Here is a 24,474-nt window from a genome sequence, read left to right on the forward strand (position 1 = left end):
TAGAGTTCTAATAGAGATGTCCTATTTTTGCACAATAGTAATGTGACACAGGCAGATGGTCAAGATTTACTTACACCACCTGCAGGCACTCAAACGGAGAAGAAAAAAATGCATAACATTTGTTTAAATATTTAAATTAATTTGATATTTAAAATAAATGATCACTCCATCATTTAGTGCTTTTATATAAATTATTTTTTAATAAAGTGTTGATAAAGCTATGGCTAATGACTCCGCAGAGGATCAGAAGATCTGTTCCCATTATTCATTAGTTGAATCTATGAAAGCAAGTCAGTAAAACACAAAGTTCACATAGTTGAAGACCTCCATAGCCAGAGGTCTCTGTGTGACTGAGCTACTAGCGCCCTCTAGCGGTTTTATTACAGAGCTGCACACAAACGCCAGAGAGGGCGCTTGTTTGATTGGAGGCGCTTTCATTGATTGCTTCCTCCTGCTTTTATACCCGCCCATTCTCAACGTTTGTAATCCGTCAGAAGCATGGCTTCAATAAAAGAAAGAGCCGCAGCGCTGAACCTTGCGGAGAAATTGTGTGTGCGTAATCAAGGTGAGTTGTTTGCACCTGGCGGAGGCCTGAACTGAGATCTGATTGTTTTTTTCTCATGTTAAGCAAGCGTTGCAAAGCTACACTTACAAACAGCTGTGGCAAAGAATTTGGCAGTGGTCATTTTAAGGTTTCCGTTATTGTGCTTAGTCTAACCTTCCTCCTCAACCCTTGATTTCTCTCCTTTCCAAGGGCGTAGATTTGGTTTTGGCATTGGTGGGGACGGATGATTCATAGTTTTATATGTGAATTTTATAATGTTAAATTACTATTAAACAAATGACTAAGTATTTTAGGCCATAAAACTACTCCTCTAAGATTACCACAAAGTAAAAGATCTCTCAGCAAAATTATGCAACAGATTAGGCACTATTGCCCCGATCAAATCAGTGAGCTGAGATTTTCTATTCTAAACATGAACTACTGTTACAGCAACAGACATGGACTACTGGTGTCCCACACAACTCAATGTCCACTATGTGAAGGAGCCAAACACGTGCCTGCTCCTCTCGTTAACTGAGATAAACTGCTGGCATGTTTGTTTTACATCTATACTGTCCAGTCTCTCCTGGTGGACATGCAGCAGCATTGTTTAATCTCATTTGAGTCATTGTTAACCTTAGCCATCTTTTTAGTCTTCTGAGAGCACTGAAGCTTCTTTCAGCCTCAATACCTGCGTTTTATCCTCAGATTAAAATTATTATTCTGTGCTTGATGTGCCTCACCTTTGGCCCTGGCTCTTCCCCTCTGTCTGCACTAGGACATATTGCCACCTGATAAAAAAACACATTGATTCGTGCCATATAAAAAGTGAGACATGTCAATTCAGATTCTTTGTCAAATATACACTAATGAATCAATTTACATCAGCAGCCTAACAACTGTCTTGACTCATCAGTAATCAGAATCAGAATCAGAATACTTTATTGATCCCTGGGGGAAATTATTTTTTGTTACAGTGCTCCATTTTAAACCAACATTAAGACAAGACAGACAATACACTAACTAAGAATAGTACAATATATACACATACATACATACATACATACATACATACATACATACATAAGTCACTCATAAATAAATAGTTGGAAAAGAAACATGTGTAGTTGTAGCAGTAACCAGTGTGTTAAGTGGATGCGTTGTACAGGGAGATGGCCACAGGCAGGAATGATTTCCTGTGTCGTTCAGTGGTGCTTTTCGGTAATCTCAGTCTCTCACTGAACGAGCTCCTGTGACTGACCAGCATGTCATGGAGTGGGTGGGAGGTGTTATCCAACATTGTCTTTATCTTGGACAGCATCCGCCTCTCCGACACCCCCTTGAGGGAGTCCAGCTCCATCCCCACAACATTGCTGGCCTTACGGATTAGTTTATTGAGTCTGTTGGCATCTGCAACCCTCAGCCTGCTCCCCCAGCATGCAACAGCATAGAGGATCGCACTGGCCACAACAGACTCATAGAAAATCCTCAGCATTTTCTGGCAGATGTTGAAGGACCTCAGTCGCCTCAAAAAATAGAGACGACTCTGGCCCTTCCTGTAAAGTGCTGTGGTGTTTTTAGCCCAGTCCAGTTTATTGTCAATGTGTACTCCAAGGTATTTATAGTCCTCCACAATGTCAACACTGACCCCCTGAATTGAAACAGAGGTCAAGTGTTTCCTGGTCTTCCTGAAGTCCACGATCAGTTCCTTGGTCTTTGCCACGTTGAGCTGCAGATGATTCTGCTCACACCACGTGACAAAGGAGTCGACCACAGCCCGGTACTCTGTCTCATCATCCCTGCTGATGCATCCAACCACCGCAGAGTCATCAGAAAACTTCTGAAGATGGCAGGTCTCTGTGCAGTGGCTGAAGTCTGTGGTGTAGAGGGTGAAGAGGAAGGGGGAGAGGACAGTCCCCTGTGGTGCCCCTGTGTTGCTAATCACCTTGTCAGACACACACTGTGGGAGACGTACATATTGTGGTCTTCCTGTCAGGTAATCAACAATCCAGGACACCAGAGAAGCATCCACCTGCATCGCTGCTAACTTATCACCCAGGAGGGTCGGCCTGATGGTGTTGAAAGCACTGGAAAAGTCAAAAAACATGACCCTCACAGTGCTCGCCGGCTGGTCCAGATGGATGTAGACACGATTGAGCAGGTAGATGATGGCGTCCTCAGTTCCGAGACGAGGCTGATAAGCGAACTGAAGGGGATCCAGGTGTGGTCTTACTATGGGTCGCAGCTGGTCCAGGATGAGCCTTTCCAGGGTCTTCATGATGTGGGAGGTCAATGCCACGGGCCTGTAATCCTGGGGGCCACTGGGACGAGGCGTCTTTGGTACAGGGACGAGGCATGATGTCTTCCACATCACCGGGACCCTCTGCAGACTCAGACTCAGCATAAACAGTTTATGAAAGACTCCACACAGCTGGGGGGCACAGGTCTTGAGGACAAGGGGACTCACTCCGTCTGGTCCAGCAGACTTGCCTGAGTGAAGTCTCCTCATTTGCATCTCAACCTGGTATTGAGTGAAGGTGATGGGTGGGGGAGGGGTGTCAGGAATCTCACAGGAGGCAACATGTGAAGAGAGAGGCTGGCACAGTGGTGTGGTTCTGGATTCCAGGCTGACTACAGGTGAGGTTGTGGGGGTGGGAGCAGACACTGTGGTGTCGAATCTATTGAAAAACAGATTCAACTCATTGGCTCTATTCTCACCTCCCTCAGCTCCCCTGCTGTTGGTTGGCCTGAATCCAGTGATGGTCTTCATGCCCCTCCACACCTCTCTCATGCTGTTCTGCTGGAGTTTCCACTCCAGCTTCCTCCTGTAATTGTCCTTAGCCTCTCTGATCTTGTCCTTTAGTAACACCTGGATCTTCCTCACCCCCTCTTTGTTGCCCCCTCTGAAAGCCCTCTTCTTGTTGTTGAGGAGGGCTTTGATGTCCTTAGTCACCCACGGCTTGTTATTTGGGTAACAATGAACAGTCTGAGCTGGAACAATGGAGTCGGTGCAGAAAGTTATGTAGCCTGTGATACACTCAGTAAGCCCATTGATGTCCTCGGCGTGAGGCTCACAGAGTGTTTCCCAGTCGGTCACCTCGAAACAGCCCTGTAGTTCTGCTAAGGCCTCCTCTGACCACCTCCTGACAGTCCTGGTGGTCACAGGTTCCCTCCTCACAATTGGCACATAGCGGGGGGTGAGGTGAATCAGGTTATGATCTGACCTACCAAGTGGGGGGAGGGAGGAGGAGCTGTATGCATCCTTGACGTTAGCATACAGTAAGTCTAAAGTTTTCTCTCCCCTGGTGGGACAGTCCACATATTGTTTGAATGTTGGTAGTGTATTGTCCAGTGATACATGGTTGAAGTCACCCGAGATCACAATAAAGGCACTCGGGTGCTGAGTCTGTAGCCGAGCTATGGCAGAGTGGATAGTGTCACATGCAGCTGTGGGGTTAGCAGAGGGGGGAACATAAACAGCCACCAAGATGACGTGAGAGAATTCCCTGGGTAAATAATACGGCCTGAGTCCAACAGCACACAGTTCAGTGTCCGGGCAACAAATCCTTTCTTTGATTGTTATGTTGGCAGGGTTACACCACCGGTTGTTAACTAAAACAGCAAGCCCACCTCCTAGCGATGCTGTCCCTGTCCGCCCGAACAGTGTGGAAGCCTTCCACGGAAGCATTCTCATCGGGAATGTCCTGGTGCAGCCATGATTCGGTGAAACACATCAGGCTACACTCTCGGTATTCCCTCTGACTCCGTACCAGTGCTGAGAGCTCGTCGATTTTAATTGCCAACGATCGCACATTACCCATCACGATAGACGGCAGACACGGTTTAAACCTCCTCCTCGCTTCGAGCCTCCGCTGTCTCACCGTCACCTTTTTTCTTCTCTTCTGTCCTGTTTGTAGCGTGAGTGCATTTTTAAAACAATTTGTGCAAACTGCACTACAAGGTGGAATTGCTCCTTTCCCTCATTCTCTTAGAGATATATATTCCTATAAAGGTGTTTAAGAGGTCTCTTCTGTCCTTTTGCATATATCTAATCCTGCCCTGCACAAATTGCCTGTAAAATATGTTAAGAGTTTGTTCTGAATGTGCCTTTTTTTTTTTTTTTAAAGCTCCTTGTGTGGCCTCCAAGCCAGTCCAGTCTTGCACCATGTGGAGCAGCCTTATCTCCCACCTGAAGTCTACTGTGACCGTGAAGCGCAGACGAGTCCTCTTGAAATCCCACAGTGACTGTTTCCTTGGCTCAGAGGGTGTGGATGTACTGGCAGAATACATTGTTAAAGCGAAGGGCTTTGAGGGTGTGTGTTGGTTTGTAGATGCTGTTTTATTCCCATAGCTTCACCTTCTAGAGATCATTTTATTTATGATATTCGGCCCTTCTATTTGATTAAATTTAAGGTGCCGTCGTGTCTCGGGACAAAGTGGTGTGTGTGTGCCAGGCGCTGTTGGAGTGCGGCGTGTTTGAGGCGGTGGGAACCAAAGTGCTGGGAAAAGACAAGAAACAGGATGCGTTTCATGACAGCAAGAGCGCTCTTTACAGGTTGGATACATAAAATGAACTGTTTTTTAAAAAAAAATAAATAAATAAATTTCTACCTGTGATGGCATTCCCTAAACATTTCATATAAACATGCAGGTTTGTAGACACATCTACTCCTTCAGTAGATGAGTTGGAAAAAGGTGTGCTTGTGAATGGGATCCAAAAGTTCTTCACCTGCGCTCCTTCAGACAGGTATCACCTCTAAAATATTTATTTATCTGTATTACAGGCACACTGCATATAAAACATCTAACCAAAGGTAGCATCAAGTCAAAATGTATCTCATGTATGAATATTTTATGAATTGAATAATAAATATTACTGTATACTCTCACTGTCCATATTATTAGGTACACCTTGCTTTTACCTTTGGGACTGGCTGAATTCTTTTGTAGCGTAGATCCATCAAGGTCTGAATTTACTGTGCCTGAAATCCGTGTCTCTTGCATTTCAGGCAGGAAGAGCAGACCTGTCCCCCTGCATCGCTTGTTGAGATGTCCACCCCAGTCCTCTTCACTCATACTTCCAGCCAGCTAGATACTCCCGCCACTAGCAGCCAATCATTGGAGCTGCCGATGAACAGTCTGAGTCTGAGTCCGTGCAGGGTACAGACAGCCACGGGTTTACCACAATCATGTGAGCACAAATCTTTCTTTCGTATGCATCACTAAAGCAATCCTGAACAACTAAACTAAAGCAAATGTTTCTGCAATACATAATGCTGTGGTATACAAAGGACAAGCAGGAAATCTGTACTACATAGCTGTGATCATCAAGCAAATTGCATTCAAAGAGACATGTAGCAGATGGTACTGGATCAGCCACAATCTGGCATCTCTGAGGATAATCGGAGTACATTCATTCACATGGTTTGAGTGACTTGCACATCTGTTAATTTGACATTAATGCTGAATGATCTATTCAGCTTTTGAGCAATATATGCATCTATCAGGCAATGTTTGACGCCAAATAACATTACACATGTAGTTTAACAGCATGGATCCTATCATAGACTGCATTCAGCGGGACAAAAGGCAGCAATACACCTGCACAGGCTGCAACTCAATTAGAACTTGGTTCCTCTGGCTCTTTCCTGCAGTGGTGGATGAGGTGTGGCAGGAGCAGACCCTGCTCAGCCTGTTAAATCTGGTGGAGCTCCCTGTGCTGGAAGGCGTGCTTCAGTGCAGGCAGAGCCCATCCTCTCCATCTCCAGCCAACCTGGCACACAATAACCCAGATCTGATCTACAGCAGCAACCACCTGGACCGACAGATCCTCAAGGCCTTCCGAGACTCTCAGTAAGTTTGGATTTTTAAAAATCTTTATTTTTTTTTATAAATTTGATGTTTTGTTGATCTCACTTGCACTGTTTCCTCCTCATTTTTCAGGGAAGATGAGTGGCTCTGTGCAGCTTTGGACTGTTTGGACTTCCTGCCTGACCAGCCGGTAGTGGAGCTCAGCAGGGAGCTGCCTCATTGTTTCCCTCAAGATAATGAGAGCTGTGACCCAGAACCAGCTGGTCTCAGCGTCCAAGAAAGAGGCAAGTGGTATGATGAGTATCAGAATCGGGTAAAGCATGTAAACGCCACTGGTGAGCTATGGTGAGAGACATGTATAGCTTATGTTGCAAATGATGGCATGTTTAACAATAGCTTCAAAATACTCAGGTGACAACAGTGCAGAGCACACACATCTCTCCCCAAGTGGCTTGGCCCAGTGTAAGCTGCTTCTATATGGGACTCTGGTCAAACACTACAGCGTCACAAACAGGCTTCCACTTCTGCCGCAGCACATGACTGACGTCTACACAGCCATCACAGAGCTGCTCGGTAAGAACACTGGTTCAGACGTGACGGTGAGATTTTTACCGCGTCTCCAACCATGCTCTCTTCTCCTCCAAAGATTTTTAATAACCTCACCACTTGCAGCACATTCTCTTTCATTCTCTCACCTTTTCAGTAAATGCTAAATTGGATAAGGCTCTCGAGGCTCTGCAACTGTGTCTGAAGCTGCTGCCGCACAGCTGCAGAGATGAGCTCCGTAGGCTGCTTATCTTCGTGTCTCTGGCAGCTGACCCACATGGGATTAAAGTGGACAAGGAGGTGAGAGAAAGTGGTGTTTTTATTTTTTTATTTTTTTTGGGGGGGGGGGTCTGACATCAAAGAATGTGCTCTGTCATCTGTAGATTGAGAACAGGCTGGCAGTGAAGAGGTCTTTCTCCAGGGCGATCCTACACAGCAAGGCTCTCTCCAAAGAGAAAGAAGATCTTATATTGGTCTTTATGCTAAGCAATGTTAAAGAAATCTTCAAGGTAATAGAATGCTTTTGGTCTGTGTGAGAAAGTGATGATGAATTTTTTTGCCTGATTTCTTGCCCCAGTGCAGCAAGAAAGCGGGGAGAAAAAATGATCAAAGATTTGTGCAAGAAATGTTTGTACATACGAACTAAACCCATTGTGATCCGGTCACTCAAACCACCGCTAAGGATGACCTACTGTAGTTGGCCATCCTTAATGTAATCAGTTACTTTATCTAGAATATTCTCTTTGGTAACCTCTGCTTGTCCAACAACTTAAAATGTGTTTGCATGGGGCCCTTTTGACTTGTAGTAGAAGAGATGGCAATTATAAAAAAGCTGTACACAAGTGGCCACACAGCAGACACTGATGTAAATGGGAATGTGTCTCGAAGGTTCGCTTGGGGTGCTGTGAAGCAGTAGATATTACAAAGGAAGACAATGTGGGAAAATATGAATGGGTTAAATACAAATGTAAAGCTACACAGTTCTTGTTCTTCCAACTGTGGTTTGGGTTGTTTTTTTTTTTTTTTTTTTTTGTTTGGTTTGGGGGGGGGGTTCATGGATTATGCGCAGCTTTGTTCTGTAAATTTTTTTTATTTTATTTTTTTTCTCTGCTCCAGATACCTGGGGCTCTGCACAAAGTAGTGAGTGACAAGCTGGCTTGCCTCGTACAGGAGAAACAGCCGGATGTGACGGGTAAATGGCTTTTGATTACTTTTGGTAAATGACACACAACATCAGTTTCCTTTTAAGATGGAGAAACTCCAGAACAGATCGCACAATTCCGTCTCACTGCAAAACACAAAAGGAATGGTATCTGTAATTCAGTAAAATACTTTTATCTTTTAACATTAACATGAAGTCTTTCTTTAACTCAAACAGGTCGCACGATCTTTCAATGCTCTAAATTCTTAAAATTCTCTCACTATGACTGTGTATTACTATGACAGTCTTTCCAAAAATCTTTAATTACTGATGGAGTGAAACAGTTTCTTCAACATGCAGTAATTTTCTTGGCGTGGCATCCTGAATATCTGCAACAGCAGATTTCCCTCATCTCCACAGAGTGAGGCTCTCTTCTAAGAAAAATGAGCACTGTTGGATCTGCCATAGACTAACTGGCCAGAACAGCTAAGAGGTCATGCAGCTAAAGAGCAGATGCTCCCTGGTGGAGACTATAATCTGCAGAAAAAACTAAATAATATCCAGACATTTCTATTCAAATCAATTTTAATTAAATTTTCCTCTTTATTGTTGTTCTCCTCGTCCGTTGTGATTCATAAATTGGTCTACATCATGTGTAGGTTATTGATGTTTCACTGCCCCCTAGTGGTGGCAGAATCTCCAGATCACTTTATTCCCAGCTGAGACTGGAGGTCTGTAGTTACATTAAATTGGCAATTATGCAATGTTCATTTCCTTTAACGTTTTTTTTTTTTTTCTCTCTTCTTCAGGTTCTACATTCTGTCAGCAGGTTGACAGGAACACTTTACAAAGCTCTACAAAAACCACCACCAACCAAGCGCTGTGGGTCCTCTTAAACAACATCCACCTGGATACCAAGATCTCAGCCAAGGAGAAAAAGCGTCTTCTTAGACAGTTTCACCTTTCCCACCCAGAAATATTTAACCAGTACTTTGGTGACTCTGCCTTCAGTGTGCTGTAGATCTGTGCAGATTTGTCTCTGCTGTTTTCTTTAAAGTGTTTTTTGCCTTTTTACTTGCTTGTTATACAAAAGTGAACCATCTCCACAGATGCATTTTTGACTGACAGTAAGTTTGTGTCTGTATATCAAATGTATAAATATTGAAGAATACTAAAGCATGTATGTGTATTTACTATTGAATAAAATGTCAATTGTTTACAAAATCTCAAATGCATCTCTGTAAAATGTGAAACATTCAGCTCTTTGCAAGTATATTCTGCCAATGAACTGTTTTCTGGAAGAGAGCCTGAGGTGGCCACGTTGGGAACTTCTACTCTAAGCATTATATAAGAGGTTTTTTTTTGTTTTGTTTTGTTTTTTTTTTTAAATCTTTAACATTAATAGAGTTTAAAAAATAAATAAATAAAATAAAACGAAACCACTCATTCACACTCCTCAGTTCTCTGTAGATCCGTTTTCTGACTGAAAACCTGAGGGGGTGGTTCCAAACTTTCATAACAATGGAGTGAGTTTGCATTAAAATAACCTGCTCAAAAACAATGTTCACTTTCTGTAAATCTGTTACACGTAACACGTCTGATATCAATCAGCATGTATGTTTTTGTTTTCCAAAAGGCATTCAACCTCATTGTACAGCAAATTGGATATAATATTAGATAGAATGGATGGTAATGTGGGGAAACATTTAAATAGATCAACAGTTTATCAAATACCCAGACCAGTCCTTTTGGCTCTTACAACCATGTCACATTCAAAGTCACTTAAATCACCATTCTTCCTCTGATGCTCAGTTTGAACTTTAGCAGCATCTCCTCCCTGTGTCTGCATACTTAAAAGCATTAAGTTGCTGCCATGGTGCTGGCTAGTTAAATATATCAGCTGAACAGGTGTTTCAAACAATGAGGTGAGAAGTGTATCTTTTGAAAATGTGGCAAAAGTTCATACATTCTTTACTTGGATAGAAATACCGATACTTGTGTTAAAAAATACTCCAGTGAAAGTTACTGATTCAACTTCTTTACTCAAGTGAAAAAGTACAAGCTCTGAAATGTATTCAAAGTAAGAAAGTAAAACATAGGTCTTATATAGCGTTATAAATTATGCATAATTTATGTTTTTGCTCTTTCATCCCTTTGTGTGAGACAACCCCCCCACCCCCATTTAGGCTCAAACCAGTTTGACCTTTGAACCTAAAGTAGCGAGCCTGTTCTGAAATTTTAAGTAAAAAGTTCAGCTATTTGTTTAAAAATGTAGGGAGTAAAAGTAAAAAAGATGGTTGAAAAAAATACTTAAGTAAAGTACAGATACCTGTAAATTCCTCTTAAGTACAGTAACAAAATATTTGTACCTTATCACTTCCTTTAGCTGATATTTTGTAACATTCTTGTGTATTTCTACCATCCATATATAGGAATGTATAGGAAGGCCAGTTATTGTCTATCAAAGAAGAAATTCATGTAAAATGTACTTTTGTTCTTTTGAAATCAAATCTATTTGGAAATGTCTGAGAAGGAAACTCTTCTTCTTCTTCACATCTGAGCAGCTAGACAATTACAATCAAATTAAAGCTGCGAGCAGCGTTTTGAGGGTCCTCGCACCCCAGGGCATCGAGACACGCCCAACACCTACACCCAGCATGTCCGATCTTATGTCACATGGATGGAATTCATGCGTAGAACCACCAGCTAAAATTTCATCTCATTCAATGATGATTATAGTCGTCCCACTAGGTGGCGCTCTAACTATTACTGACAAATGGCATATCAAATATTTCCGAGCTTGACTCTCGACTCATACATACGAAGTTTGGGAGAGACTGAACTTGGTTTCTGAGTGACAGCAGATTAATGCTTTTTGGCGAGTGATTGAAACTCCACGTGCCGCCATGACCACCCCGTTTCCCTGAACGTAAAAAGCTTCGCAATTTAACATCATTAAGGTCTTTAGATCCCCTGCACTGGAGATCGAGTCAATCTAATGTACGAGGTCTGAAAAGAAGGGAAGGTGTCGCCAAAATGACACTTTAATTTTGAAATGGCTGACTTCCTGTTGGATTTGGGATATTGCTCCAAGAGACATTTTTGTACATCTTGATAGCTTACATAAGCTTACCAGGTTTCAAAATCATAGATGAAACACAGAGCAGAGGCTGATGTTTTTAAATGTTGTAGGGGGCGCTGTTGAGCCATTTTGCAATATTCCATGAAAATGATCACATAACAAGAAAGCCTTCATGACATTAGAGGAGTGGGCCAACTCCTAATTTTCTCACTGAAGCATCATGAGGGACTGAAGTTAATATTCACCGCTTTTGAGGTGGACCTGATGAACCTGTGATAATCAGTATATCAAAGTGAAAGACATGACATTTCCTGTTCCCACTAGGTGGCGCTCTGCATATTCCTGACAATGGGCATATCAATCTGTTCAGGGCAGGTCTGTCATCACGCCTGAAAATTCTGGTACTGATCAGACTGGATTTCTTTGACTTATACTAATTTTTTTCTTCATCAATACTGCTGGGGTCACACCCTTAACAAAAACTCACACTTTTCACTGTAACCAAAGACCAACTCCTTAAAGCTTTCCTAGAGAAATTTGAGTTGCAGATGTCACCCATCACTCTCAGTGCTCGGGCCCTAATAAATGTAACGTTTCTGCCGCTGTGTCCGTGTGTGTGTGTGCGTTTGGGAGGGGGGGCTCGGCTGTTACGTCACGCTAGTCCCACCCAATCCAGGAAGCGTCTCTTGATTAGCGGCAACCCGTCAGAGGAGGGCTGCGACGTAAATAAAAAAGCTGGAGTTTCCGAGGATAAACCAAAGCCTTTCTTCTCCTGAGCGCGGTGCCTGGCGGCGGTGAAGTTGTGAATAAACGTGTGTCTGGGTTATGAAGGAGTAGCGGTGTCATAAAGCTTTGTTGTTGTGTTGTTATTGTTAAACAGAAAGCGGCGTTCACGCTGACTATAAAGCTAACGTTAGATAAGTTGAGCTCCACATCAGACGCGTCTCTTCCCCCCGGGGCTGCCGAGGACAAGGTTAGTACCGTTACCGAAGCCTGCGAGGACAGCCACAGTACCCATGAGGCTTTGTTCTGTTTACTTCACCTCCTCAGTCTTAGCATCGCACTGCCACACGGATCCCCCCCTCCCCTCTCTCATCCTCTACCAGTCCAGATGATGTCATCATTTGAGCACCACAGAAACAAATCTGCACATCTCTTTTTCTTTGTGCTCTTAAGTGAGGTCCTTTCACGTGACAGCCACTGCTTCCTGGTGTAGCCCTGCTATACACCCTTCTACAAAGACCTGGCTGTATCATAGTGATTGGGCTCTTAAAAGCAGACTCTCAGATTTCAAATCCCTGCACATTCAAATCTCCATGTCACCTGTTTTCCTGCAGACTCCAGAATGCCAAAGGAGGCAGACCACATGGAGGATGGAGGAGACAAGGAGTCGAAGGAGGAGCAGAGGCAGGGGGCTTCTGGGGAGACGGTTAGGAAGAGGGTCCGGGCGAACACTCCGAGTCCTCACAGAGGCAACACTCCACAAGGTGATCAGGCTTATTTTAACTGTTCAGTACTGTCTGCAGGCTTGCTCATTAACTAATGAGATCATGATCGTATAACAGAGACTTTGTAAAAGCATCAGATTTGTTAGACTTCCTGGTTAGTTTCTGTGAAACTTTGTTTTAATTCAACTGAATAAACTGGCTAAACACATGAATGTGATCTGGATTAAATGTGTCACAGCCTGTCATGTGACTGAAATGAAAACTGAACAATAGCACATCCTTGAAAGTAGTGCTGTGTCATACTGCATATCTTGGTATCCATCTGATACCAAGTAAATGCTGATACCAATGCCGATACTTTTAAACCTGTAAAGGCACCTTATTTAGGGACGAGCAGTGTGTCGTGATTTATGAGATGTATCATCATTAATTTACTCATTTTGAACACATTTGTTGACCACTGAATCACTGTGATTTACTGTGATTGTGATTACGTACTGCAATAATTAGTAATTACAACAAAAAACACTATTCAGCTTTTCATGTACTTTGAAACCCGGAATATAAATCTGCCCACCCGTAAAGCACTTTGGGTCAGCTTCTGTTGGTTGAATGTGCTATATAGGCTATAAATAGATGTAACAATCAACACACAGAGGTTCAGACATTGTTCATAGTGCATGCTTGAGGTGTATTCTTTCATTAAAAAAGTATATATACATACATTTATCGACCCTGTCACTCTAGTATTGCTCTGATACCGATACCAGCGTTGGTGTCGATACTATTGATATTTGGATCGATCCGCCCACCTCTACCTAAAAGTACGTTTTCAAAAAAGATTTACTGGTTCCTGCTGCTCACTGTCATTTCAGGCCTTTGCTTCCCCTGCAGGCCTGTGTTTCTGAGGGTAGGTCATCCATAAACATGTTGGCTGTGAGACCTTCTACATACATGTGAGAATATGTCCTGAAAGAGGCAGCACAGATGGTTTAGCAGTCTGGCTGGAGTTGGGCTCGGACCCCTTCTTCTTGCATGCTGTGAGAACAGCTCAGTTCTTCTGTTCAAACATGTGATCTTTGCCCTGTTTTTGACCACAGGAGTCAGACCATGAATGCTTCAGTTCACAGGCACATGCCTTCAAGCGTTGGCAGATAAAATCTTCTTGTCTGTGTTGCTTGCTTGTTTTGACCAACTTGGCTCTTGCAGTCACTGCCAGTGACTACTTTGCCTCGTTGTTGTGCGTTCTGTATTAAAATGCCATGTTTTCTAAGATGCTTGGCAGGTAATATCATTTGGTTTGTGTGCTGAACACAGTAAACTGTGACACGGTGTACATTAAAAACCTTGCAAAGGGGTCTGGAAAGTCCAAACATCAATTCTAGCTCCAGCTGTGGAGGATGCTAGCCCTCGAAAATGTAAAAAAAACCTCAAAACAAAATACTCCTCCAAAGCCATATATCCACATGAGTACTACTAAATATGTGACACAGTGTTGTCCACTTAAAAACAGCTTGGACTTGTATAAGACGGAAAAAGATTAACTTTGTCAGTTCTGATGTAGAAAATGTTCTCATGTGTTTATTCCCAGATTTAGATTTGTGCAGATGATGACTTCACGAGAGTGGAACATTGTGACTTTTTGTTTTTGCTCATGGCCGTGAGCCACAACAACAGAGGCTTTGCTTAAAGGCAGGTGTGCTGCTGAACAGAGAGCTTTGTTTAGACTCTGACTGATGAATTGAGGAGATCAACGCTTATTGCACTTAGTGTTGCCTGCTTGTAAAACATTCACACTAAATCCATTTGGAAGTGAGAGATAATGCGCTCAGTAAATGGGTTTATATCCAGTGTGTTCTCCAGATGAAGGAAACTTTATCTTTTGAAAGAATGACGTGTAATTGTGTACAAATATATACATTTTCTCTTTCTAGCCAGCCCACCCAGGTTTGTCTCTGTGGAGGAACTGATGGAGACAGCTAAAGGAGTCACCAACATGGCTTTGGCTCATGAAATAATGGTGAACCAGGCTTTTCAAATCAAACCCGCGGAGCTTCCTGAAGGAAGGTGAGGACTGGATCTTTTCCTCAGTGTGAGTTCTTTCTTGCTGCAGATATAAAAGCATGCGTGTTGTTCTGGAACAGTTTGGAGCGCAGAGTGAAGGAGATCATGCACAAAGCATTCTGGGATTGTTTGGAAGCCCAGCTGAAGGAGGATCCACCGTCATATGAACACGCCATCAAACTTCTGGCTGAGATCAAAGAGGTGAGATGCTGAAGCCTGCATTCATTCGTATTCTTCAATCATCCTTCTCTAGATTTAACCAACCTCTTTTAACCTCTCGTCTCCCCTCTTTTAGACACTGCTGTCTTTCTTGCTACCAGGCCACGGTCGTCTGCGCTCTCAGATTGAGGAGGTTTTGGACTTGCCCCTGATCCAGCAGCAAGCTGAAAATGGAGCTCTTGACATCGGTCGTCTGTCCCAGTTCATTGTGTGGATGATGGGCTCACTTTGCGCCCCCAGCAGAGACGAGGACATCCAGAAGCTGAAGCAGATCACTGAAGTTGTGCCTCTGCTCAAGTAAGCCATGGAAGACAGGTCATCATTAGCTCTGCATGTTCCAGGCTGTGGTTTATTTTTAGATTGTGTAATTTCATTCCCATCAGACCATGCAGCTCTCAGCTTGTATAAGAGCGACTGTTCTTTGATTATAGCTCAAAGCGCTATTAACAACTTCTTAGTACAGATCCAGACTTACCAAGACTGAATTAAAAGTTTGGCTTGTAATGAAATGTGTATATTTCATCATCAGTGCTTAGAGTTTGCCCATTTTTTCCATCTGTCATGTTTTAGGGCCATATTTTCAGTGCTGGACCTGATGAAGGTGGACATGGCTAACTTTGCCCTGAGCAGCATCAGACCACATCTGATGCAACAGTCTGTTGAATATGAGAGGAACAAGTTCCAGGAGTTTTTGGAGAAACAACCAAGTAAGGGATACAACTTTCATATTTACTGTTATAAGCATTATTAGCTTTAAACATTACATATGATTATTTAAATAGCACACAACCCGCAGTGTCTAATTCTACTGTATTCAGACTAATCACCTGCAATATGAAATACAGAACCCCAAAACATATCTCTCATTAGCTGGTAGATTTGTAGACGTTAACATTGTGCAATGTCCTTTGCACCATCTTGAGTACTGTGATACCCACTGATTACCTCTGTAGCAAGACTGAAACAGTTGCCCATTTGTCATTCAGAACATGACTGTAGGAGCTGCAGCTCTAATAAGATGTACTACAGACTGTATAAAACATGGATGTAGCTTCCAGATGTGAAAAGTGAAGCAAAGTCAGACTTTCCACTGAGGTTGTATTCTTTTTATTGGCCAGCAAAGGGTGACTCAAAAAGACTAGTTATGTGGATTTCTGTTGGAGTATGGCCCTCAGTTTTCTTGCTCTGTGACTCAGGACTGTATCAGCTCAACATCCAGGTTCCAGTCATATCAAATACAACATAATCTTTATTTTATTAATTATGCTCCTCATCAGAATCAGGCAGCGGGGGTCTTGACATCTGGATGCCAAAACCTGAACAAACGCTTGAGGCTTTGCAATCTGACTTCACAAGCCAACATTGTGACAGCTATATGCGTGTTTTATATATGCAGTTTGTGGCGTCCATTGTTTTCTAATTGCTCATTGCTGTTTGTGAGATATCCAAAGATCAGAAAGGATACAAAATTGCATTTTTATGTAACCAAACATCTTCAAATTTGACTGTTTGCTTTATTAACGTATTTATTTTTTATTTTTTACAAAAGGGAAATACTCAATCTGTCAACCCACGAATACTGCAGTTATAAGTTACACAATGATTGAATGCTTTTAAAAAGCATGTGATGTACAGGGGTGTAGTCACTCCTGTGTGAATGCCACTTCTTTGTTATACTTTTTGAAAATCAGGTGAATTTCAGCAGCACGCAACAGCTTTGATTTGATGCAGTGTTTACACATAGACTTAATAATTCATCTTATACCACTGTGCATCTCTGCTCTACTCAAAATATTTGTATGTTTGCCCTTCTGTCTAGTGTAGTCTGAACCTTTTACATTTAACAATACAGAAAACTGAAAAAATCTTGGTTATAGACTCCTGTATTATATTCTATAATGATGTAATACCGCTGACTAGTACTGCTATTATTATACTGAATAATAACAATGATCGTTTCTCCTTCAGATGCCTTAGACTTCACTGAGAAATGGCTTGAGGATACAGTAAAAAGCCTGCAAGACTCAGCAGCAACAGGTGGTGCTGCATCTGATTCTTCACTCCACCCCCTCAGTGTTCATAATCATGCCTATCTTCGCCTGCTCAGGTGGGACCACGACTCAGACCCCTTCCCGGAGGTAAACCCAATAAATCCTGGTTCATTGTATCTCAGCGCTTGTTTAGATTTCACTTCTTGTGTTGTACTCTTCATCCTAAAATTCTCCTCTGCTTTTATCTACAGACGGTGTTGATGGATCAGGTTCGATTCCAGGAGATGCAGCAGGAGGCTGAACAGCTGGTTCTTCTCTCCTCTGTGCTGCTCATTGTCTACACTACAACTGGGGAGGCCATCTCAGGCCTGCCAGGACTGATGGAGACCCTCAAAAACACTGTTAACGTCTTGCTTGCAGACATGCATACACCGTAAGCACAAAGATATATATATATTTTTTTATATTTAAAGCTACAGTGGCCAAATTTGCCTTCATTTCTTTCAGTTCACTTCCTCAAGCACTAATTATTCTCTATGTGAATAAACAAAGGTGGACAAATATGACTGAGCCAGAGTGGATTTAATTTGACTTGCATTAATGCGTAAATTGAACGACTTAGGATTAGTTTGAATTTCAAGGTAACTTTCTCTGGAAAGGTCCCATGCTGACATATTCTGCAATGTGCCTGATCTGAATTCAGCAAAAATAAAGAGAGACACTGTAGATTCCATCAGTTTCACAGATGTGGTGATGTGACTAGTTTAGCCTCATTTAGACAAGAGTAGTGTTGTTTCCACGAATTGTATATGAAAGATGGACCACTAATTTCTGGACAACTTTTTTGGACTCTGCTGTCACTATGTTAAGGGGGTTTTTATTTATTTTTTTCTGGTCAACTGGAACCTTTCTGTGGAGTTTGTGTGTTTTCCAACAGTTTTAAAAGATGTGCTTTGTACTAACTATTTAAATGGTAAATGGCCTGTATTTGAATAGCGCTTTACTTAGTCCCTAAGGACCCCAAAGCGCTTTATACTACTTTCAGCCACACACCCATTCACACACTGGTGATGGCAAGCTACATTGTAGCCACAGCTGCCCTGGGGCACACTGACAGAGGCGAGGCTGCCGGACACCGGCCCTCTGACCACCACCAGTAGGCAAACATGGGGTTAGTACAGGGGTGGGCAATCTCACGAGGGCCGGTGTCCCTGCAGGTTTTAGATGTGTCCTTGAACCAACACAGCTGATTTAAATGGCTAAATTAGCTCCTCAACATGTCCTGAAGTTCTCCAGAGGCCTGGTAATGAACTAATCATGTGATTCAGGTGTGTGGACCCAAGGTGAGATCTAAAACCTGCAGGGACACCGGCCCTCGTGGACTGAGCCCACCCCTGGGTTAGTATCTTGCCCAAGGATATTTGGCATGCAGCCAGGAGGCAGCCTGGGATCGAACCACCGACCTGATTAGTGGCTGACCTGCTCTGCCACCTGAGCTACAGCCACGCCATTTATTCTAAATTGGCTTAATTTGTGAACATGAGAACAAGAGGCCAAAGCAGTTACAATTTTTTTGAGACAGTGTTTGATAGATGGCTATGAAGTGCTGATTACATACAGCTTTTTTTTGTAAAGTTAATTGTATCAGTAAAATAAGTTTATTATATATTAAAGGTTGTAGCTTTTCTCCAATGAAAAAAAAATCCAAGAAGTTTTAGCTCAAGACAGATGGGTAAAAAAGCACTTTTGTCCCACAATACTACCGACTGTCCACTGTTAGCCATCATAATGGAGTAAGGTTTTGCACACTAGGGTAGCGAGTTAGTTACATGACTGAAAACTATGGATAGAAGATGCATAAAGCTTGGCTTTTGTTGTGAAGCTTATTAACTTAACAACTTGTATTGTTATAAAACTAAAGCTTTTTTTTTGGTCTGTCCTAAGTTCATTTAGTGCACAGGAGGTCTTGGCAACCATTGGGGAGAAACTGTGTGTTGAGCTGAGTCAGTGTCTAAGCCAGCATGGCTACTCTCCATTCTCAGCTGACCGAAAGAGCGCTCTGAAGGGGCAAATCTCCGCCGCCATCCAACCAGACAACACAGTCCGCATGCTGATGGGTAAGAGCACTTACTTCTTACTTCCTTAGAGGCAACACCAGCGGTGCACAGTTCAGTGAAGGTGTTTGTCAGCGACAGTTAAACTCTCTTCTCTCCTCTCAGAATCTCGGGTTCACAACTACCTTCTGGCTTCCCTGGAGTCCAGCCAACATAAGACCCCTCCTCCTCTGCCAGGAGGTCTGGCTCCAGTCAGCAAGGAGCTAAAAGAGCTTGCTGTTCACTTCAGTCGCCTTGTCAACTACAACAAGCTGGTCTTCTCCCCATTCTATCAAAAGACCCTGCAGAAAATACTGGCACCAGGGGAGAGTCCCGGCACAGACACATAAACTCTGCAGGGAGGGAGAAGAGAAATGTGGAGAGCAGTCTGTGATTTTTTGTGGTTTCCTCTCACTAGTAACGGTTAAGATTTAAAGAAAACAGTCACGGGAGGTGCCCAGAGAAGTATGCACCTTAAACCAAGTCGATTAGAAAATAGACTCACATCTCAGTTACATTAATCCACAAAGTTGTTAGCTTGGAAAAATGTCAAACCTCATATTTGTGACCTATTAGCAGCTGTCTTGGATGAGCCTGTATTCAGTATTATAGCATGGCAGGGTATCATTCGGAACAGTTTAATACCCAGAACTAATATTTTGGGGTATTCTGCATCTTTACCATACGTGGTAGAGTCCTTATGACTTAGTTTGCGCAATATTCAATTAAAGAAAGAATTCAGGAAGATAAAGTGTCAGCGTATGTATCATAAAAGTGTCCCAAAGTAGGAAGATATAGGATCTGAAAGAAGTTAGCTGCTGTCATTACCAGCAAATTAAACTGCCGACTTTACAATTGAACCCCCAGGTCTCCTGTTCTTACACAATCCTTTTTCCTAATTTAGGAAATTCCCCCCAACATCCAACAAGCTCCAGTGCTGCCCCCGCCTGTCAGGAGCTGCCAGGAGATGTTATGGTATTTCACAGATGTGTTTGCTTTATTACATTTATCAAAAAAGAGCCACAATCTCTACTTAGAAAGGGTCATTTAAGTATATTTGAAAAGGAATCTGTTTACTCAGGATAAACAAGTCACTGAGTATTTTTAAAACGAATTTGTGGGGGTGGGGGAAAGTGTTTTAGTGAATCTGCCTGAATGCTCCTTCCTGTTAGCTCCTGACAGGTGAGGTGGAGCTCTTCTAAAACACTGGCAGAGAGCTCCTTGATGAGTTGACAAAGCTGACCCCTTCAGTGAGATATGTGATGGGTAAAAGCCTTAAAGTATTTAGAAAGCATCAGTACGTTACGTTTTTTTAACTTACTGCTCGTGGCACCGTTTAACTGGCACTCTAAGCAGTTGTGTAGCTCACACAAGCGAAAGAATGAGCAAGACAGCAAATGCCTGCATGCTGTCTTTTACACTGGAACTGAAAGAGAATACAGAGGGTACGAAAACTATACACCTTAATCTTTTTGCAGCATTTAGTTCATGCATCTGTAAGTACTAGTGGATTTTTTTTAAACAGACAGGGGACTCCTTGCAGTAGCTTCAGAAATATGTACAATAACCCAGCTAAACAAATTCTTCACTATAAAGTAAGTTAGTTTCCTTTAATGATGAAGGTTGGACTTAAAAAACCAACAAACAAAAAGATGATCTGAATCTCTTCTATACCTGCTCACAGAAAAAGAAAAGGATCCGTTTATCTGTTGGAAATAATGGTGTGCAGACTTTTTGTACCCGCAGTAAGTGAGATAGTTTCCAGCATATTAGATAAAATGAAAATAACCTGCATTATATGTTGTACTGTAATTTTTACCAAGGGACTTGTGTTGTTGACCAACTCGAACTATTTTAATTTAACTGATGTTTACGTATTGATTTTTTGATTGTTTTTAAGAAGCTGGAACATTTCATTTTAACAAGCACTTCTCGTTGGGGTTTGGCTTTTCTCGTGCATATTTTACAACTTACCACACAGCTGGTTGTAACACTGTTTCACTCCTTCAGGCAGAATGACGTCAGCCATTCCCCAAATGAATAACACTCTGACTGATCACACTGACTACACTTTGAATGTTCGTTGAACATGACAATAAAGCGTTACGTCCCACACAGCAGTCTGTGTTTATTTTTGAATCCATCTTCACATCAAAGAGCTTGATTGCGTTCATCAAAAACACTGTGAGGGAAATAAAACGTTTAAAGATTTTATAATAGAGCTCTCATTATTAACTCCAATAAGATTTGGTGCATTCTTCTGTGTATCGCTAGGCTGCTTGCATGCAATACACTTATATAGCGGTAGGTGGCGCCAGATCTCAAATTTAAAAACCAGTACAAGGCGTTGCGTTTGTGCAATAAAAAGCGTGCGATCAAATACTTGCATAAGAGCAATTTATAACCAGAGGGAGACTTGTACTTATTCTTCAAAACAGCGTGTTTGAATTAAGTTTTGTTGGCAATTATGACCACTATTTTAATGTTTTTGAACATGCCTACAAAGAAACCAAGAAATAAGTGCAACAGCATGATGGGAGCATGCACTTTGAATGCTTTAGAGCTGACTAAGTTCGCACTGTTGTAACGCTAACATGCATTGTCTTGTCCTGAACTGCACTGGGGTGTGTTTTGGCTAATCCAATAGCTAACTTGTTTCACTTATATTATGACTGCCTGGCTGCCATTTTGTCCGTAATCTTAATTACTACTAAATCTACATAGAGTAAGCTCTGAACGTTATTGGACAATTATAATTGTTTTAAATTTTCAGCTTTAATTTAAGGGTTTTAACAGAAGTGCAGGCCTGGCATAACATATCAAGGGAGGTGGTGCACTTTCAAGCAGTCATTGACTGCAAAGGATTTTCAGCCATGTATTAAAAACAATCTTCATATCTAAAATTATACACTATGATTTTAGATTTTACAGTTGCTTTTAAACCTTTCAAGAGGAAGGAATAACGAAAGAAAAAGGCTGACATTCCCAAAGAGTTCATGTAATATTTGAATTAAATTCAAATATTCTAAAAGTTAGTCAAAAACATTTGTTTTCATACTGTTTACGCCAAATCCAGACCCTACCATCTGAACGTCACAGCATAAAATGAAACTACAATTTTGTTGAGCTTGTGCAAATTGTAGCCTCTGTTTCTTGCTCCTATCTGATAGATGTGGCACCCAGTGTGGACTTCTGCTGTTGTGGCACATCTGTCTCAAGGCTGGACTGTTGTGCATTCAGAGACGCTGTTCTGCATGGCTTGGTTATTTGAGTTCCTGTTGCCATCCTATCAGCTTGAAGCACTCTGGCCATTCTCCTCTGACCTCTGACATCAACAAGGTATTTTTGCTCACAGAACTCCTGCTTAGTGGATATTTTCCCTTTTTTTGGACCGTTCTCCAAAAACCCTAGAGATGGCTGTGTGGGAAAATCTCAGTAGATAAGCAGTTTTTGAAATACTGAGACCAGCCCCTCTGGCACCCACATCCATGTCACTTAATAAATCACCTTTCTTTGCCATTCAGATGCTCAGCTTGAAAAGCAGGTTGCTACAATGCAATGCTATTTGGCTTATATATTTGCAGTTGAACAGGTGTACCTAATATGATGGCTACATTCAGCAAAGTATTATGAAGTAATGTGCAAAATGACACTTGCAATTATTGCTTTCAATTATTCTGCATCAATATACATGTGATCTGATTCCCCCAGCTGTATGCATACTAACTGTGGATGTGATGGAGAAGAAAACAAAACATTTGAATTTATATTTTATTTAAGAATTAAACAACAATTAAACATCTTTGAGTGTTGTGTTTATCACTTTGGTGTGCAATCCAGTTATTACCGATGAGTGATTCTGTTTGATTCCCTAAAAAGACTCAAAAATAGCAGCACACAGAAGCTTCAGCTGATCACCGCTAACACAAAAGGCAACTTTAATTTAGGACCAGAGAACCAGAAGCAACCAGTACTCCTGTGTTGGTGTATTATTACATGCCACCGACTGTCCTTTGTGCCATTTTCTTTGTCACAGCTCAGCTAGAGAGTGTTTTATTTAAACATGGGGATCATGCCAGCACAGTGAGCTAGAATGAGCTAAAAGAAGTATAAACATTATCAACTGACTTGTGGTGAACATGGGGGCTGATGAAGCCATGCGTGTAAAAACAAAGCATCTTTTTTTGGAGTGGATACAAATTCATAGTACTGTAATAAAGTTCAAAAGATGATGAAATGAACAGATTGTTAAAAACAAGTTTTAATTCTGGCACATCTAAACAGAAATCAAACGTTGCAGCTCAGTCAGTGTTTCATGGAGACAGCACTGTTATTATTTTACTGTCCCCTCCCTCTGCCCTCCCCAACATTCCACACATGCGGAGAAGCAACAAGCTACCGAACCAGCAGCAACAGCTAGCCGCCCGCCAGCAGCTATCTCCGTGGGGGACGAGGCGTATTAACATGCAAAAGTTTAGAAACACGGATTCCTTGTCCTAAGCAGGCACAAGAGTGACGTTCGGCGCAACCCGAGACGGCTGTGGAAAGCATGGGTCACGTCGGGCTCTCGTAATAGATAGTTATTTGCGTTATTTAGTGCTTCAAATGTGCGAAAAGTCGCTCGGTGTGTCCTCGTCGTTGAACAAGATGGCAGCAGCAGCAGGAGCAGCACCGTTGCAGGAATCGACTGTGGTGCGGGTCCTCGTTGCTAGCCAGCTCTTTCACACCCTGGGCGATACGATTTACTGGTTTTGTTGAAGGTATGTCACCTTATCTGGCAAGGCTGGGCGTCAAATGGACTTTGTGTGCTGCGCTGGTGTTTGTTTCATATGTCCCTTTAACGTTGACAGTACTTCGCTCATGGCTAGCTTGTTTGCTAACAGCTGCTAACTTCGATTTGTCCCCTGTAGCTGGAAACTGTTGGCGATAAAAACGTGCTTAATTAGAGCTAGGGCACACGGTAGCTATTCAGGTGTGTGGTTTTAGTGTGCCCTTTCATGTGTGTTCATTTTTAAGTAACTTTAGCTATGCATTTTGTTAACTTATGCTAACTTGAAAAAGTTATGTACTGAAAAAACGACTTTATTTGACACATTTTTGTCCCTTAGTAAAGATATAACACCTGTAAAAGTTCGCACTTGTATTTTTGAGTGAGTTTGAGTAAATTACTTTGCTGCCTGTCAGTTTATAAGTTCCAACAGGTGTCTCGGCTGGTGTTGCCCATCCCCCAAACACGTACACACACACACAGCCAGGCACACATCACCCTCCCCGTGTGCTAACATGCCTCTCTAGATTGATCAGTAACAAACTGTGGGGTGGACGCTAGCTGGACCCGTGAGCACATACAAACACGCAAACACTTGTGTGTGTCGTGGCTCTCTATTTCAGGCTTGGGTCTCGTCATCCTGTGGGGATATCAGGCTACCTAAGCCTGGCAGTGAGAAGGCAGAGCAGCACTGGCTGTGTCGGTGGCCCCCAGAGACTGGAATGACATATTGGCAAGCGTAGGAAGGTGGAGATGTTGGCATCAGC

The 24,474-nt window shown here is 42.3% G+C and overlaps 3 protein-coding genes across 3 annotated transcripts in view; all 3 read left to right on the plus strand.

Annotated features, from left to right (window-relative positions):
- The first annotated feature begins 410 nt into the window (after positions 1 to 410).
- Positions 411 to 9,396, plus strand: LOC101471739 (DEP domain-containing protein 7). Its single transcript, XM_004569384.5, has 12 exons — positions 411 to 565; positions 4,672 to 4,857; positions 4,958 to 5,099; positions 5,196 to 5,291; positions 5,554 to 5,735; positions 6,199 to 6,397; positions 6,488 to 6,639; positions 6,767 to 6,928; positions 7,059 to 7,201; positions 7,285 to 7,410; positions 8,018 to 8,093; positions 8,852 to 9,396. The coding sequence occupies exons 1-12, from the start codon at positions 499 to 501 to the stop codon at positions 9,061 to 9,063; spliced, it is 1,743 nt and encodes a 580-aa protein (XP_004569441.3). The 5' UTR covers positions 411 to 498; the 3' UTR covers positions 9,064 to 9,396.
- A 2,411-nt stretch (positions 9,397 to 11,807) lies between these two features.
- On the plus strand, positions 11,808 to 21,052 carry tcp11l1 (t-complex 11, testis-specific-like 1). Its single transcript, XM_004569383.3, has 10 exons — positions 11,808 to 12,097; positions 12,462 to 12,611; positions 14,507 to 14,639; positions 14,717 to 14,837; positions 14,932 to 15,152; positions 15,426 to 15,562; positions 16,824 to 16,993; positions 17,098 to 17,279; positions 18,791 to 18,963; positions 19,066 to 21,052. The coding sequence occupies exons 2-10, from the start codon at positions 12,470 to 12,472 to the stop codon at positions 19,287 to 19,289; spliced, it is 1,503 nt and encodes a 500-aa protein (XP_004569440.2). The 5' UTR covers positions 11,808 to 12,097; positions 12,462 to 12,469; the 3' UTR covers positions 19,290 to 21,052.
- A 2,269-nt stretch (positions 21,053 to 23,321) lies between these two features.
- Positions 23,322 to 24,474, plus strand: part of hipk3a (homeodomain interacting protein kinase 3a) — a 33,774-nt gene continuing 32,621 nt past the window's right edge. Inside the window, exon 1 of the mRNA XM_004569382.4 lies at positions 23,322 to 23,699. The gene's annotated coding sequence lies outside the window, so the exon portion shown is untranslated. The remainder of the gene's footprint in view (positions 23,700 to 24,474) is intronic.

Source organism: Maylandia zebra, linkage group LG7 (genome assembly GCF_041146795.1).
Source record: "Maylandia zebra isolate NMK-2024a linkage group LG7, Mzebra_GT3a, whole genome shotgun sequence".
NCBI classification, from domain to species: Eukaryota; Metazoa; Chordata; class Actinopteri; order Cichliformes; family Cichlidae; genus Maylandia; species Maylandia zebra.

Bases quoted from the DNA above. Each gene is read 5' to 3' on its own strand.
- LOC101471739 (XM_004569384.5), top strand. From the start codon at position 499: ATGGCTTCAATAAAAGAAAGAGCCGCAGCGCTGAACCTTGCGGAGAAA. The intron at 6,398-6,487 runs GTAAGTTTGGAT...CTCATTTTTCAG, and splicing joins AAGGCCTTCCGAGACTCTCA to GGAAGATGAGTGGCTCTGTG. The intron at 7,411-8,017 runs GTAATAGAATGC...TCTCTGCTCCAG, and splicing joins ATGTTAAAGAAATCTTCAAG to ATACCTGGGGCTCTGCACAA.
- tcp11l1 (XM_004569383.3), top strand. From the start codon at position 12,470: ATGCCAAAGGAGGCAGACCACATGGAGGATGGAGGAGACAAGGAGTCG. The intron at 12,612-14,506 runs GTGATCAGGCTT...TTCTCTTTCTAG, and splicing joins CAGAGGCAACACTCCACAAG to CCAGCCCACCCAGGTTTGTC. The intron at 15,563-16,823 runs GTAAGGGATACA...TTTCTCCTTCAG, and splicing joins GTTTTTGGAGAAACAACCAA to ATGCCTTAGACTTCACTGAG.